Here is a 17,587-nt window from a genome sequence, read left to right as displayed (position 1 = left end):
CCATTTAATAGATCTCCAGTGAATGGAATATGAATCCATTTTATTAAAGTCAGTAAATATATATCAAGTGCTTATTATGAGTGAGGTATTCTTTTAAGCTTTATAGATTTAAGTATGAATAAAACATGGACCCATGGACCCTATCTTCATGATGCTTATAGTCAAAACCTAAGTTTGATCTTTGGAAAGAAAGATTTTGAAATTGTTTTCTGTTGAGTAATTGTTGCCCTCTGGGCACATCCAGGAAATGCTTTTTGAATTAAAAGGATAAAAATATACTATAAAGCCATTACTTTGTGTTAACTATAATAGGGAACATCATCTGTTAATGACTTCCTTCTCCAAGCTGTACATTTAAGCTTCCTCCTATTCTGGCTGTTCAGATCATCAAAAATGTGCTAACTTATTTTCTTTGCATAAGAAACTGAATTATTTGTCCTATTTTTTTCTCATTTATGCAGCTAACTCCTAATTACATACAAGAGTAGGAGTAAATTTGCAAAAAAAAAAAAAGAAAGAAAGAAAAAGGTAAATTACAGGTAATTAAGCCATTACTCTACAGTACCCTAGGATTGACCTAATTAACAATAAAGGGTCCTGCTCCTCATGTGACAGATGGAAAACCAGAATACAGGAAACCTGTTCCTAAAGGGAGGAAAAAAAGCTATAGTGTCATTGTCATAAAAATGAAATAGGGGTTATCTTCCCATACTAAATTCGTGATACAAAAATTATCTTCAAAAATTAGACCATTTGTCACCATCTGTTGCTATCATCATTGTCCAAGCCACCTTTATTTCTTTTCTGAATTATGGCAGCATCTTCCCAACTAGTCTTGCAGTTTTCCTTTGGTCAATTTTTTTAACACAAGAAGATCCTTTTACAGTCTAAGTCAGATGATATTCATCTGTTCAAAATCCACCAACAGCATTTCTTACCACCATAAAATCAGATCCTTAAAACAGCCCTTCTGATCTGACCCCTGCTATCTCCCAGATAGTATATCCCACTAATTGACCTATCTAGCCACACACTTACCCTCTTTTCTTTTCCTTAAAGATATCAAGCTTCAGGGCCTTTGCATTTCTCTGCCAGAGTTTACCTCCCTTAGTATCCACTTAACTAGTCTTCTCACATACTTACTTCTTTGATCACATAACAGTCAGTCACTAGGGATCTTTCCTGTCCTAAATAAAATGGCAGTATGTCCCTCTCACTCCCTCTTTTCTAACCCGTTGTTGTATTTATCTGTATAACACTTTTTACCCTCTGATATACTCTCATTTTTCTGTCTCACCCAGGAGAAACTTGATAAGGCAGGAGCTTTCTTTATGTTGTTTTATTGCTTTACCTGCAGCACCTAGGTGCATAATAGATGCTCAATGTATGTTTGTTGAATAAATGAACAAACTCAAATAAAAAACAGTTTAGCTATGGCTCTTCCTTTATCCTGGGCCATGCTCAGTTGCATTGACTCAGAATGCATAAACAACATACTGGGCAGTCTGAAATTAACTTACCTGTGAGAAGAACTAAGTATATTTTAACCATCTATATATAAGTGTTTAGTATGCTTAAACTTTGTAAAAGCTTTTCAGGGAGAAAAAGAAAATCTCTAATTTCTGTCAGAAAAGTGGAAGTATTTTCAGTGGCAAAGACCACTGAAATTCTTTCCAGTTATACAGACTTAAGTCTTTCCCTCTGTTAGGGATGTTAGAGTTTGCATTTGGTTTTCCATATGAGGTCTCAGCATTTGATAGTTGTATTCTTTTCTTTTTTTTTTAATGTTTTATTTATTTCTGAGAGAGAGAGAGAGAGCGTGAGCAGGGGAGGGTCAGAGAGAGAGGGAGACACAGAATCTGAAGACAGGCTCCAGGCTCTGAGCTGGCTGACAACATAGAGCCTGACATATGGCTCGAACCCACAAACCCTGAGATCATGACCTGAGCCGAAGTCAGATGCTTAACCGACTGAGCCACCCAGGTGCCCCAGATAGTTGTATTTTTATATTCACATGATCTTTATTCCAGTTTTAAAAGCACTAATAATTTGAGCTATATATACATACACGTGTGTGTGTGTGTGTGTGTGTGTGTAATTGCAATCTGAAATAACCACTGTTAGGGTAAACAGGTGTTCTCAAGGTCACACACCTGTAAAGGTGTTATGGTATTGCTACCTAATTTTCATTCTTTACTTTCCTGTTGCACCTAGTAAACTTTCCAGCCTACATAACCATTACAGCCACCTTTGTTTATAATCCACATAACAATCTCTTTTATTGATCTACAAATTCCCCAGCCAAAAGGCACAAAAAAGCAAATCATAGGTCCAAAATTCTTTATTACAGAATAGTGCAGGAGCCACAGCACTTAATTATGATGGGCTCCCCATTGACTCCTTAATTTTTTTTGCTTGCTAAAATTATAACAAAGCCATCTCTGTAGAGACTTAAATATTTATTTGAAGGACATGGCCAAAAATCTTTTATTTTTCAGATGATGTTATATTAAACATAAAATGTCTGACCTATAGATCAAATTGTACTTTACTGGGAAGTCAACATTGTTATTGAGGTACTTGAACAATGACAGAGTTAGGTAAGAGTTGTTAATGATTGGGAGGGTGTCAACCCATCTCTTTCTCTCTCTCTTTTTTTTTTTTTATCATTTTGTCCTAGACACTACCTGGTTTTTTAAAAGATGTTTTAAATGAATATATCACTAGGTAATACAAATATATAACTAACCCCTCATAAAGATACTTCATTTGCCAACATAAATGTTACTAGAATATAAAGCATTCAGGCTCTGCTTAGAACTGAGAAGTTGTAATTATATTTGTGGATTTCCTTTAGGATTAACTGTTTATTTCATGTGAGGCTTTTAAGCTTTTAATTATGCCACTTATGATACAATGATAAAAATATAACTTAAGGTTGGTATGGACCATGGGTCTCATCTATGTCAGCGAGTCACAGCCCTGGTCTTCAAAAATAGTACTACAAGAAGATGTAAAATATTTTGGGGCACCTGGGTGGCTCAGTCGGTTAAGCGCCCGACTTTGGCTCAGGTCATGATCTCACAGTTCGTGGGTTCAGCTAGCTCATTGTCTGGAGCCTGCTTTGGATTCTCTGTCTTCCTCTCTCACTGACTGTCCCCTGCTCACACTGTCTCTCTCTGTCTGTCTTTCAAAAATAAAAAAAATAAAGTAAAACATTAAAAAAAGATGTAAAATATTTCAGAAAATTAACAAATTGTGTGGATAAAATTATCCATGATCTCTGAAACATCAGGTTTTTTTACTAGAATTATTTCAGCTCAGCATCGCAGTGCTTCATTTCCCTTTTAATCAGAAATTCTTAGTGAGCGGCACCCAGCTGGTTCAGTCAGTAGAGCATATGAGTCTTGATCTTGGGGTTGTAAGTTCAAGCTCCACTTTGGATATAGAGATTATTTAAAACTAAATTAAAAAAAAGAGTTTCTAAATCAAAGTCATATGGCTTTGTTCCTTTTTTAACAGGGAAAATATCATTATTATTTAATAAAAGAGTTTAAGGGAAAAATCTTTCAAAATAGGAATTCAGTGTTTTGGGGTAGGGTAAATAATAAAAGGTTTTATTGATGGTGAAATGGCTAGGAAATCTTTGGCCTAACTTTTTTGTTTGTTTGTTAGTTAGTTTGTTTGTTCTTCCTTTGGCCTCATTTAATGCCTGCATTTCCCAGAAATGGAAACTTAAACTGTAACTGACAAACTTTCCTGCAATTGACATTGAATAGTATGGCTCCCCTTCTAGACACCTCTTTTAGTATCCTCAGTCCACTTTAGTGAGGTTTCCTTTTAATAATATTCACAGTACATACAACATGTAACTTAACAGATTTCATCTTTCAAAGTTTTGTGTCTGCTTCTGTTCGGGTGTCATTATTGCCTTGACCAGTGAAACATACTGAACATTAGTCCAACTTTTGTTTTGCTTTGTCCTATGTTGAACTGACACATCTCTCATTTCCTCCCCCATTTATTATACCCTTCTCAGATGTGTTTTCAAAATGAAGTACTATTTGGCTTTTGTTGATAGTGGCCCCCAGAATTTAATAGTAAGAAACCATTCTTTTTAAGACCTGTTTTTCCGTAAATTTAGAATCTACATGACTTCTTCCAGTGATTAAAGATAAAATTAACTCTGTTTTGTTACTTGCTTACAACATATGAGGAAGATGATTTGGTAGACTAAATATTTCATTAATTATAGATATGAAGTATTTAAAAATTACTATCACGAACAAGAATTTTTACTCAAACACAAAACATAGATTGGGGCCAAAAGTAGCCTAATGTAGAAGTTACTTAGAGCTTTAGATGGCAGATTCTTGAAATTGCTCTGGGCTACAATGCAGATGTTACTTCTGGTATCTTTAAAAATAAAATAGAATATAGTATCTGTTGTTATTCCAGTTCTTAGAAAGGATCTGGTGCTTTCCAACTCAGAAGAAAAAAAACTGCAGAAGAAACAAAATCAGGTGGCACTTTCCCTAAACTTACTTGACCCAAAACCAAATTGTTCACCTTCTGCAAATGATTTTAAATAATAGCTTTGTTTGCTTACAGTTTTGTTTTGTTGTTGGGTTGTCAGTAGTGCAAAGCTTTGCCTTGAAAGCTCTTTAGAAGTGCTGGTGGGGGCGCCTGGGTGGCTCGGTTGGTTAAGCGTCCAACTTCAGCTCAGATCATGATCTCGCAGTTTGTCAGTTCAAGCCCTGTATCAGGCTCTGTGCTGACACCTCAGAGCCTGGAGTTTGCTTCCTATTCTGTATCTCCCCTTCTCTCTGCCCCTCCCCTGTTCATGCTCTCTCTCTGTTTCTCAATAATAAATAAATGTTAAAAAAAAAAATTTAGAAGTGCTGGTATATTGAGGAATCTAAAAACCTGTGTGTCCTCCTCCTCATTTTACATGTACACACACCATTAGGTAGTCCTGTGATTATAGAGCCATCTGCAGGAAAATTATCAAGTTGCAACATAGTTAATGATTCTCTTACCATGTCATTTCAAGTGGCAAATGAGAAGTGACAAACTGCACTTCATATGGGGAAAGAAATGGACAACCAATAGATGTAGGAATTACTCGGGAGAGGGGACCCCTTCCTTTAATTTTTCAAAGAAAACTGCTTTGTCATATTGAGTTTGTGATCAAAAGAAACCTGCAATTTGCTTCAGGTTTTACATATTCTCAGTAATTATAGTTCTGTCTCATTTGTCTAATAGCCATTTAGAAGCTTTGTATGATCTGCTCATATTGCTATCAGGAGAATACTATTTATTTACACCAAAAAGAGATTTATTTGCTTTATCCTTCAGGAGTTAAAGTTGTTTTTACACATCCTTATTATACTCATATGGTTGTCAAAGGGGAACTAACCAGTGTTCTTTATGCCCTGTAAATACAGTTTATATAGCTGATTTACCATTGACTATACAGATAGATGTTTTCTATTTTGTTAATCATTAATCATTTGTAAAACTCAAGTTAGACTTGAGATTTTTTGTAAAGAATCAATAAGAAATCTGATGTTCTGTGTCTAAGACAGGTAATATGATTTGTGAACCTTAGCATTGATTTTACTCTGCTCTGAGAACTGTATGTTTATATGTTTGTTGATGCTCCTCATATCCCACCAATATCAAATAAACTGTGTACCAGTACTCAGACCAATCTATAATATCATCCATTACAAGTCTGATTATTATTTGGTTTGGCTAAGATTTAGGCACTCAAAATTAAGGCGTAATTGAAACAATTTTTCCAGAGTATTACCTAGGTAAAAATCACAAAATAAAGTCATTGAGTTTTAAGATTTTTATGTAGTGGAAAGATAGTTTTTGAAGCCTCTTTACCGAATGATAGGAATCAACAAAATTAGCCTGACATTGTTGAATTAGAAGATGCATTATATGATTTCAGATTAATATCATTAGCTTTAAATAATAGGTATTGAATGTTAATGGATTGGTTTGAGAGACATGCATTATTTTGCTAGAGTGTTATATTCTAGTTTTCTCTTTTGCAAAAATAAATTTTCTAAATTGTGAGGGCTTTAGAAAAAGGCCAGAAGCAACTTCCTGAACACTTAGGAGTGATTCTTAGTAACAAAGGAGCATATGTTAGAAAAATCTACAAGCTAAATATTAAAGAAGAAGAGGCATTGGGGAAGGGTCTTTAGCTTTGAATCTGCCCACTTGTAGATTCTCTCATTTATTATCCCTATTAAACCTATCCTCACCCCCACCTCCTGTGCATCCAATAATTTATTAGCTATTTACTGAGTTTCATGCTTAGGAAAATACAAAGCTTATTTGTGAAATTATTCACATGTAAACTTTGTTTGGCTTCATTTATCATTCTGAAAGTCTTCTTTTCCAGGAATTGATCACTTAGAAATAATACTGAAACTTTTCAAGAGGAATCTTGTAAACGGATTTTAGATTTACTTCTCTAGACAGATATTCTAGCCTTTTGGGACATCAGAATGTTGCCTCCTTATTTAGAAAAATATAAATAAGATAAACCATTAACTGACTTTTATTAACTAATTTTTTCAAGATGTGTAATTCAGAATTTTCTTTTTTAAAGTTTATAATTCTTTTTAGAATTTTAGGTCATTCTTGAGTCTTAAGAATAGTTTAAAAACTGAGGATGAGAATTATAATGATCCAAATAGGGATCAAGAAAAGCTAACAAAATAGATTAAAATACCTACTGCATAGGTAATTCCATGAAATTTTGTACAGCTCTCCAAGGAAAAGTTGTCAGTTTCCAGACCCAATAGAAAAATAAGAAGGAAAAAGGAAATTTTTGCATGTGGGATTGGGATTTAAACAGAAGTTGCCAGATAGTCCCAACCTAGTACTCTTTTTGAAAGCATCTTTTCCTAAATTTTCAGTAAAGAAGTAAAATAACTTGGGCAAAGTATATTATAACTTTTTCTTACCTAGTTTATGTCTGTTCTTGATGGCTATTGGAATGACAATAAACATTACATCCTGAACTTTTGAAGGAAGGCGAACTATATGTGAAAATCTGAAATGCAGTAACCCTCAAACCAGGAATCGTCAGTTTGCTAATAAAAGATGTATGGTTCCAAGTCATTTTTTTCATGTTGCCAATGTGTACAGTAATGCCCATTTTATTATAAAACTTCCTGATTGCTTAGATTATTAGATGAGGTAGCGTGAATATGAAGTCAAATCACATAATCTTAGAATAACACATAAGTGATTACGTAGAATTATGAGTGGAAACAATTCAGGATGAAAAGTGCATGACAGTTCAGAGCTCCTGTGCAGACTGCACGTCTGTCTGAAATCACATTTAAAAAGTGGCCCTGTCTCCAGCTGACTCGTTTTGTCAGACTGAGTCACAGGATTAACCCTTGACATGTTCCTTTTAAAAAAAAAAAAAAAAGGCAAAGATTAAACAACTGCATTCACCAGAGCAGTACTTGATCCAACTATATGCCTTTTTTTGCTGTAATATGACTCTTCTTAAGAAAAAAATTGTGCTGCAGCTGTTACATAGATTAAATTAGAAGTTTTTCAAAAAATATTTTTGAGGAAGAGAAAAAACACAAATGATCATTTGTAATTGTAATTAAAAAAATGACTGTCTACATCAACCAGTTTTAGTTTCTTTGGGGTAAAGGCTGACTTCAAAAAAATAGTATTTGGGTATAACAGAAGACCTTGCCGTAGCATAGAAATAGAATATGGGAACATTTTATTTAGATTACCACCGTTTTCATGATGATTTACTGTGTTCAGAAAATTCGTTTAATGTCATTTTTATATGTAGGTCTAAGTTTCGGCCTCCACTCTGAATTTAGGCAGTAGCATATACCAAGTGAATATATTGTGTATTCGGGAAGAAGGAGCCATCTTAAATGCACATGTATGGATTTTGTATCTGTGTTTTTGAAAGGAGGATGAAAAGGAGAAGCAAAACCTTCTAATTACTCAACTCTGTTTAGAAACTATTGTTTCACATTCAGGTTTAAGCTTTAATAGCAAACTTCTCCAATTGCTGAATAAATTACTTTAGAACAGTAAAATATTATACTGTCTGACTTTATTCTCAGTTTTCTTTTACCTGAATATTTATTTATTCTTTTCAGAGTATCAAATAGTTGTATCTAAAATAAAGAACTGTTAATGAAATACAAAATTTTCATTGTGTTTTAATAGCCAAGATTGCATAGTTGGGTTCACATTATACTGTTTGTTTTATCAGACAAAATAGTACTCTTTACTGGCAAGTCCCAGAGAGATGAACCTAACGAACTACTATAAGTGGATTTTGTTGTTACCACCATACAGAAGTTGTCTCAGGTTGGAACAGTGATTATAGGAATAAAATGTTCAAGCATTATCAGTGTTTTGTGGCTTCCCTCTTTGCCCCATTCCTCCTCAATTTCTCTTCAAAATTTCGGTTTTTAAATTTTAATCATTAAGAGAAAAAAAATTATTTTAGATGATTAATTTTCCTTCCTTTTTTTTTTTTTAGAGTAGCTATTCTGTCAGGAAATGACTATATCTATGAAATAGTAAAATTTACTTGAATGGTTTTAAGGCTTGGCATTGTTAATTGTAAATCAAAGCTTTTTACACAGTTCTCTAAGGATTGAAATGAGTCTTTGTGGCCTCTCAGGAGGGAGGAAGTTACAAACCACTCTGCAGACTGGCATTTTAATAGTCTGCTGTACAGTGATGTTCTTTTGCAGCTGCTGCTTAGCCTTTTCTGTATCTGGAGAATGTGGGGAGGTTTTATTGTTATTCCGATACCATCAGCCTTTAAACATTCTGAAGTTAGCTGGCCTTATTGTCTGATTTGGTTTTACTACTATAATTTGATCAATATGTTTCATAAGAATGGATTGTTTTTTTTTGTTTTGTGGTTTTTTTACTATCTTATTGAATATTTCTGGAATGTTTTTTAGAAGAGCCCTGCTTCATGAAAGGTGCCTTTAAAAAAGGTGATGTGCTCCTTGTTTGCTCTCCTTTGATTAGCAGTTTTGTTAGAACCTAAAAGGCACAGGGAGAAGAGACAGTATTACAAAGAGGGTTTGATGAGGAGAAAAGAAAGAAATGCTTCTCTTCTGTTTTTCTGGGTTGGAATCCAGACAAATCCAAAAGACAAATTGAAAAATTTTTAATAACGAAATACTTTGTGGGAGAAACATGTATGTGTAGGCAGTGTCTAAAACCGTTTGACTTTTAAATATAGTGAATTGTTTAAATCTAAGAGACTTTTATTCCCCGTACTGTTTATTTTTTCTTTTTGAGGAATTTGAACATTAACATAAAAATATGAATATGTAAACAATTCTTTAAGAACAATAATGAACTTGGAGGAAAGACTTCTAAGGAGCTTTTTTTGTTTGTCAACTATATTGCATATCTTGTCTGTTATACACATTAGCCTTTCATACTTTTATATAAGGGAAAACAAAACTTTGGTTTTTTTATATTTAACTACCGAATTGCTTTTACATATTAAATATTCTGGAAGAGTGCAGTCCATTATAAACTTTTTAATTGCTGTTGTGAATGAGGAATTTAAGATTTAGTACTGAAAATATTTATTATTAAACAAATCTCTTTTAAAAAACATTTATTTTCAAGATAATTTTTAATCTTTTGTACTGAACTTTTTCATGAAATGTACTTCTTTCAAAAATTTTTTCAATATGATTTTTGTAACTTAAAAAAAATCACGGTTTGTTCTAGCTAGTTTAGAGGTACTTACATGATGGGTCTGCTTTCTCCAGGAAGTGATTTTATACAAGGCTTAACTATCTAGATCTTTCTTGTTACACATGATTCAGTGTTTCCAGTTCCTGATAGCTTGATCATGTGTTTATCAAAGTTGGAAGCAACTTTAGAGCAGGCCAGATGGTAATGTTGCTAGAGGTGTAGCAAGCTAGGTTTCCCTGCCACCTGTAGTCTAATTTAATTAAAACTAAAAACAGATTAACAGATGTCAATTTGCCTTTCTTAGAGAGAGAGATACATAACAATGTATCAGATTAATAATTTCTTGGAATATTTATCTCCAGGAACACTCACTATTTTCATTATTTAACATATGTAAGTGACTTGTATTTTTTTTAATACCCTAAACTTTGTCTTATTGGTATCCTCCACCAATGCAGGGCCTTGATAGAAATTGAAAGAGGTTACCAACGGCATAAACCCTCCCTCTGTGCTCTGTGAGTTGGTTCAGTCCTATTTTGCATAAGTTCCTTTTGAGTAGATCCATGTGGGGATGCATAGTGCTGAAGACTTAACTCTGTTTGGCTGTGTGGATGTATGTCTTAGAGAGAAGCAGTGTGCATTAGCTGCAAACTAGCATTTTCAAATCAACATGTATTGTGCTTATCCTGTCCCTGGAATGGGCAGCAATTCTTTGATGTATTACTACAATGGGAAAACGGTAAGTCTTTTTCTTTGTTCACATAGCTTCTAACTGGCTTGTTTAATGGAAAGCAGTGTAGGTTAATTGCTTTTTACTAAAATCCGTGAGGTTTTCCCATTTTCTACAATACATTTAAACTGTGTATTTTTTTGTAAGTAGTGTCAGTAAAGTTGCCTTTGATACTGTTACTAAGTGGTTGTTCGCTTTTATTTTTTAAATAGGATAGAAAATAAACTTGAATTTGTGAGTTGTTATTTTTAATGCCTGATGTCTTTACTAGCAATGAGTTTGAAAGTACATTTGTTTCAATGTTTTCTTGTATTATAAACATATAGTCTGTATATAAAATACATATACACCCACTTACAGAGAGAGAGAGGAGTGTTTGATGCTTTGTAGATAGAAGGGAAGGATGAAAGTCATCTTGGCTATTCATAAAAATAACAAGTATGAAGCTCTGGGAATGATTAGGGAAGCAGTCAGCTAGTGAGGGCCGTATTTCCTGTTTGGAGTTTCAGGTCCAGAGCCCGACTTTACTGGGATACCATCTGTTTCCAATCAAACTAGAATTTTGACCCTGTACAGATTCATAAAATAAATCACTATTTTTCAAAGAATGCATTTAACATTTTCCAAAGAATGTATTTATGGTCAATTTATAGCACATGGTTAGATGTTTTTAAATAATACCTTTCTGTGTTGCTAAGCAAGACTTTACTATTCTTTAATTACTCAGTATTTTACTATGTTTCTAAAAAAGTATCTTTAAGTCAGAAGATTTTGTATATTTCAAAAAGAAAGTGAACTTCTCTGGAAGATTCAATAGGAATTATCCTTGTAAGATAATTGATAAATGTTATAAAAAGGTTATGCTAGTGAATAACAATTTTAGGTTCATGTCAGAAATTCAGTATTTTCCTCTTCAGTCTTTCAAAAAAAAGTTCCCCCCTCAGGTGTCTTATTAAATACATCATGATTTTAGTGATTTATTTTATGTTTGGGGTGGAGGCATTTTTAATATTAATGTTTGAAGTTATAAAGAAAATTTAATCACATTTTCCTAAAATAGGTATAAAATCAGATACATTTGTTCCTTCCCTTTTTACTGCTTGAAAATGTTTTAAAGTAGCATATGGTTCTAACCAGGGTACATGAGAACTAATGAAAACACTTTTTCATTCTTTGACTGCTTTGGGAAGGCCTCCTTGGACTCTGTTAGCATTTGGTTGTTAACTTTGGGGTAAGCTTTCTTAGTAATAGATAATCAAGATAAAATATCCTAAACTCATTAAAAAGTGTATGTTCACACTACCCATATAAGCAGAGCTTTAGAGAATGTGAGAGATAGATTTAGATGGGTAATATAAATGAAATTACTTGAACTCTATAGCGTCTTTGTCAGTTGTCTTTAAAATGTGAAAATACTTTTCTTTTATGTCCAATTCTAAGTAAAATAGTCTTTTCAGAGAGAGAGAGAGAGTGTGTGTGTGTGTGTCTGTCTGTCTGTCTCTCTGTCTGTGAGTTCAGTAAAATTAATTATACAGGACCTCTGAAGCAGAGAGACTGTAACTCAAATTGAGTTTAGACTTTATTCTTTTGAGAGCACAGATCACTCTATTACAACATATCTCTTTGTTCTACATTGGGTTGGGGGCAGGGGACAGCTTTGATGGTATTAAGTATTTCCAGACTTAACGGTAGATGACATAGCTGGTATGATAGAGAAGTGTAGCCTGAAAATTGATAGCCTGTGCCTGATATAGGTCAAAGGTGACTTTTATGTTCTTGAAAAATGCATAAAGAGATGATATATTGCTTAGTCCTCTGTATGTTAAGGCCCTACTCTTAATGTATTTTCTTATATATATTTTATTTTTACCCCATCTAGCTTTTTATTATTCTCTTATAATTCTTCAATAAGAAAACCATGTGGTATGTAATTATATTATCCAAAGACTATGTAAATGCCTCATTTTAGTATGTATTGGGGAATGTCTACCCATAAATGCATTATGGTAAAAACTAGCACTTTAACTTAGTATTTCCAGACTCTATATACTTCCTTACTTAAGTTATGGAATTTTTATATAACCCTCATAGTGAGCAGGTTAAATTTAAGCTCACTCTTTAATCCCATTTTATAGTTTATTTTAGATGATAGGGCAGATTAATAGTTTTAAATGCTAATAGGTTCACATTGATTTCATTTTTAAGGTCCCATTATGAGTATTAGGGAGCAAGAAATCCTAAGTGGTATTGGTCTTAAAATGCCTTCTCTTTTTTCCTTTTTTTATTTTTAAATTTTCAAGTTGATTTCATATATTTAAGGATGTTTGAGGTATTTTAATAATAAGACTGAATAATCTCTTGCAAAAAAAAGAAAAAACCAGATTAATTAGAGAAGAGGCTTTCCATATTATCTAAGATTTTGTGGTCACATTTTTGTTGGAAATATAACAGGCTGGGGCATCTCTATTCAGAAAAGAAAAACCAAGATGTTAACCCTTTTTTCCCACTATTTGAAAAGAGAAGGGGTTAATGATCTGTATCATCTGTAGCTTTTGTGTAGTTGTATTCTGTATCCTACTGTAGAATATTAATGTGTTTATGATAAATAGGAAACTGAAAAACATTTTGAATATTATCAATATTTTGAGATTTAAAAAATAGCAAGGAATATGGGTTTCTGAGCATCCTTATGTATAAAGAACTTGGCCTGCATTCAGTTTTCTCATTGATATGACTAAATTGTGTCCTTTATGCAGAAAGGTAGAAAGTCTTAGAGGTAAAGGAAGTAAAGTTTTGGGAGGAGAGGATTCCTGTTTTCTTCACCTTGAGGATTCTGGAGTTTCGACCTTCCTCTGATCTGATCAGCCTCCATTTTCTAGGCCTTGAACTGAAGATGCTACAGAGTGTTCCAGGTATAAAAATTGCAGCAAGTACAGACATGATGCTCTTTTAATTGTATCAGGGGATTATTTTAATCTTATTAGAGACAACACAGAATTCCAAGTTTTGAAACTCAAGCTTAGAAACACATTTTTAATATTGAGCTTCTTTCAGTCGAATCTGGGGAAGAAGAGACAGGACCTAACATGATTAGAAGGACTAGTCTGTGTCAAGAACTATGCTGAGAGCTTTATGTTTACCTCATTTAATTTTCACAAGCACTCTGTCATTTAGTTGTTACTACTCTCCTTTTATAAATAAGGAAAGTGAGGTTCAGGAAAGTTAAGTAAGCCCCACCCAGTTAGTAAGTGCTAAGGGTAGACTTGAACCCAGATCTCTCTCAAGAGCAGGTTTTCCCAAGGGCAAGTTAGCTAGTCTCCATAGTAAAGAGCCAGACTTCTTTAATCCTTACTGTAATTTATATGTATGAAAATATACTACACTGGAAGGAAGATGGAACTGAGGAAAACACTAGGCCATTCTTATAAATACATATATATTTGTATATATGATGAGACTAACAGTTTTATGAATGCAAATTGATTTGGTCAGTTAAGCAGGTTTTTATCAGTTTCTATTTAAGATGAAGAGCTTTAAACTAAATGTGTTTAAAAACTCAGGAAAACCGACTAGCATATTCTCCTATTCTGATAGAACTCATAGTATTAAAAATTGGTTTAGCCATGGTTTTCGCACCTGCCTGCCTACATAATTTGTATTTTCATAAGAATTACAGTAAGAAGTAGATAAAATTGCATTGTAAATACTTTTAAGCCTTGTTTTTCAAATAAACATTTTCATTTAATAAAAGCATAGAAACCAGTGTGACTGTATATAGAATTACATTTTGTTTCCATTGGGGATTTATTGCTAATTAACATGAGAGAGGAAAGTACAATTGAATTAATTCAAATTTCCAGCCTGTCTGTGGGCCCTGTATTAAATCTATTATTTGTATGATAAGGAAAATATGAAGTAATTTAAGAATTCTCTGAAGATACAGTGCTAAAGATACAGAATGACAAGGACTTTAGCTAAAATCTACTTTGATTGCCCCACCCCCTACCAAAACTATCTGAGACTATATTCCAGATATGATTCCAACCAGTCTTTTTTCTTTCCTTAATTTGTGGGCACAAATACCAGTCAGTCAAAACTACAGCCTTTGCCAGGAGAGTATGTCATCACTGATCAGCTTTGTTAATGTTTTAGAAAGAAATTTATATCCCTTTCCACTAATTGATAAATGTATTAAAGAAAGAGATCAGGTGCTGTATTGTTGGTTCTAAATTTCTTTAAAATGTAGGGAGCTAAGAAGTGACATTCATTGATTTATTCAGTATATTATCCTAGGATACAGGTTTCAAACCCAGTCCCTTAAAAATTCCATAGTTTATCTCTCAGGAAAAACTGTAGTTATTATAACAATGATAGCAGTTCCAGTAAGACCTGGTGAAATATGCCCAGTGATGTTAATTTAAGATTAACAAAAATGTGGTTGACTTCCTAAGACATTTTTCTCACAATTGAAAACCAGTAATGTTAATTATGCTTGTTAGCAGAACTAGTAATTGATATTAAGCTGCTTTGTACTGAAATCTGAAATTTTGTTTTCTTAATTGTTGTTAGGAAATTTTACTTCATTTCACCCCTAAATATGTCCCTAGAAGTTCTTAGGCAAAGACATTGATCCTTTTTTTTTTTATGAAACTTTTGAAAATAATAACATGTATTTTTATTCTTTTTATAGAATTTCCTGTTGTGTTTTTAGTAGGCTAATTAGGTAAAAAGACTCCTTGACAGAGATTGCTTGTATGCCCCTGAGTTATTCCTTCTACTTCAAACGTTTCGCTTTATGATGCCTTTGATTTGAGTTCTTTAGGCATTTAGTAGTATCTACATGTTTCCCCTCTTTAGGCTTAGAATTACCATAAAAACTCACGTAGTAGATTGGGCTTTATGGCAAAGTTTCTATTTCTATGTAATAATAAAATACCGAAAGCATTGAGATTATTTATCAAATATGTCATTTAAGTATTCTTAGATGTTGAACAATGTTTATGTTAAACTTTTCTTTCATAGATTTATTTAAAATTTTAATGTCTTTCTTTGGGGTTATATTGGTTTTAATTTAGAGTAGAGAAGATACAAGGAAAGTAGGAAAACCTAAATTTCAGAGACTTTAAAATTTTGCCATTTAGGTTAAAGATACTTCTTATCCCAGTTTATACATTAGATCAGTATTCATAGAAAATATTGGTTCCAAAATGATCAGAAAAATCAATAGGAAATTATTTTTAGGAAATTTCTTGAACTTCCTCTAACACTTATCTAGCACCTTTATCTGAATCAGTAGAACTGTTAAAGCAAAATTTTTATTTACTCTTTGTTAAACAGTCTCTTTTTACAAAACATAGTGCCTCCAAAATTCAGAAGTAAGAAACTGTTGTTTGTATTATTATGTGAGGGACTTGGGTAGGTTAATGAGCAATAGGTAAAGAATGAATTCTTATAGTAATTACCTAGGTTTTCTCAGTTTCTAAGTGTTGACCCTTAAACATGCATATTTTAAAAATTACTTGCCTGGAGGTTCAGTTACAGTTCTTAAAGATAGGATGTGACTTGGATTGCAGTTGTTGTTTTTTTTTCCAGTGACGTATATGTTTTTTCCTTTAGGTTTTAGGTACTCAAATATACTTCCAAATTGTTTGTTGTTTAATACAAACTATAGTTATATAAAAATCAGATAAACTAAGTGGATGTTCCTGAATACAGTATTACATTTTTATTTTGAGGGGAGCATAGGTAGCTCAGTCAGTTAAGTATCTGATTTGGGCTCAGGTCACGATCTCACAGTTAGTGAGTTTGAGCCCTACGTTGGGCTCTGTGCTGACAGCTCAGAGCCTGGAGCCTGCTTTGGATTCTGCTTCTTCCTCTCCCTCTGTGCCTCCCCACACACACATGCGTGCGTGCTCTCTTTCAAAAATAAACATTTTTAAAAATTTGAAATTACCATAAAGGAAATTAGCCAAATTCTGTTTTGTTGTTTTGATAAGTTGATAAAGATTGTGCTAAAGATGATTTCTCTTATTTTAAACTTTTCACATATTGAAGGTCCATGTTAACATGTATTGAAGTCTTTAATAATACTTAACATATTGCAATTTAAAGAAAACTGCTATTCAAATCACCTTAACAGTTGAGCTAATAGAAGGCTAAACATAATAAAATCTTGATAATAATTATTGTGTTTAGAGCATGTTTAGAAAAGTGGATATAAGCTTCTCTTTTTTCCAAATTAGGTGAAGATGTCCTTAAATTGTTTGACAGTTTAGACTCATTTTGGTTTTCATAGACCCTGGAGCTTACGAGACTCCAAGAATTTTTTTTTCACAGTAATTAATGCAATTCTAAACTAGGTAAGGAAAAAAGATATGAAACTATCTTCAATATAGTAACTACTAGTCACATAATGACTTTAAATTAATTAAAGTAAAAATAAAAATTCAGTCCCTCAGTTGTACTCTTCACCTTTCAAGTTCAATAGTAATGTAACTAGTGGCTACTATATTGTATAGCACAGATGCAGAACATTTTCATCATCACAGAAACTTCTGTTGGATAGCTTTCATCGAAATCATTCCTCTCATTTTCTGTGGAAGGGTATCTTAATTAAGATATATAGCCATTCTCACATTCTAAAGAAAATTCCAACTCATCTCCTCATTTGGGACATTTAAAAATATCGGCCACCACACACACCGGCTATGGATCTATTTTTAAAGGCATGGGGAGTGACATGTCTTTTAACTCATAACTGGATGTGACAAGATTTTAAAAAACAAAACAAAAAAGAAAAACCTCTCTTTTTAACAAAATCTTCTCCTTCTTTGCATCTTTTCTTAATAACTCTCAGAAAATCATTATGTTTCCCTACCTGACAAGGATGTTTCCAGTATTAATCACAGGAAGGATGCACTGAAATGAAGAACATAGTGCATAGCTTCAGCCTTTAAGAGCCAGAGAATGATTTACCCTGAATTTGTAGTTATCCACATGACTAAACTGAATCATCCAAGCAAGTAAAAAGGAATGTTTTTGTTAACTTGACTCCAATTGGTTGTATGAGGTAAAACATCCCAAGGATAATTATGTAATCACTGTAAAGAG

The 17,587-nt window shown here is 33.1% G+C and overlaps 1 protein-coding gene across 13 annotated transcripts in view; it reads left to right on the top strand.

Annotated features, from left to right (window-relative positions):
• The window catches only part of TCF12 (transcription factor 12), a 361,796-nt gene that overhangs the window by 291,526 nt on the left and 52,683 nt on the right, over positions 1-17,587 (top strand). For 2 of the 13 annotated variants that reach the window (XM_077748101.1, XM_077748087.1), the window contains exon 1: positions 10,216-10,486. The exons of 9 other annotated variants lie outside the window; for them this stretch is intronic. In XM_077748101.1, coding sequence (XP_077604227.1) covers positions 10,418-10,486 — 69 coding nt within the window. In that variant the 5' untranslated portion in view covers positions 10,216-10,417. Of the gene's footprint in view, positions 1-10,214; positions 10,487-17,587 lie in introns of those variants that run through there. 2 more of the 13 variants (XM_077748097.1, XM_077748099.1) reach the window with 2 other exon arrangements.

The sequence above is a fragment of the Crocuta crocuta genome, unplaced genomic scaffold, assembly GCF_008692635.1.
Source record: "Crocuta crocuta isolate KB4526 unplaced genomic scaffold, BGI_CrCroc_1.0 scaffold130, whole genome shotgun sequence".
NCBI lineage: Eukaryota > Metazoa > Chordata > Mammalia > Carnivora > Hyaenidae > Crocuta > Crocuta crocuta.
Note: the sequence above shows the minus strand (reverse complement) of the source record. Positions and strands in the feature narration are given on the sequence as shown.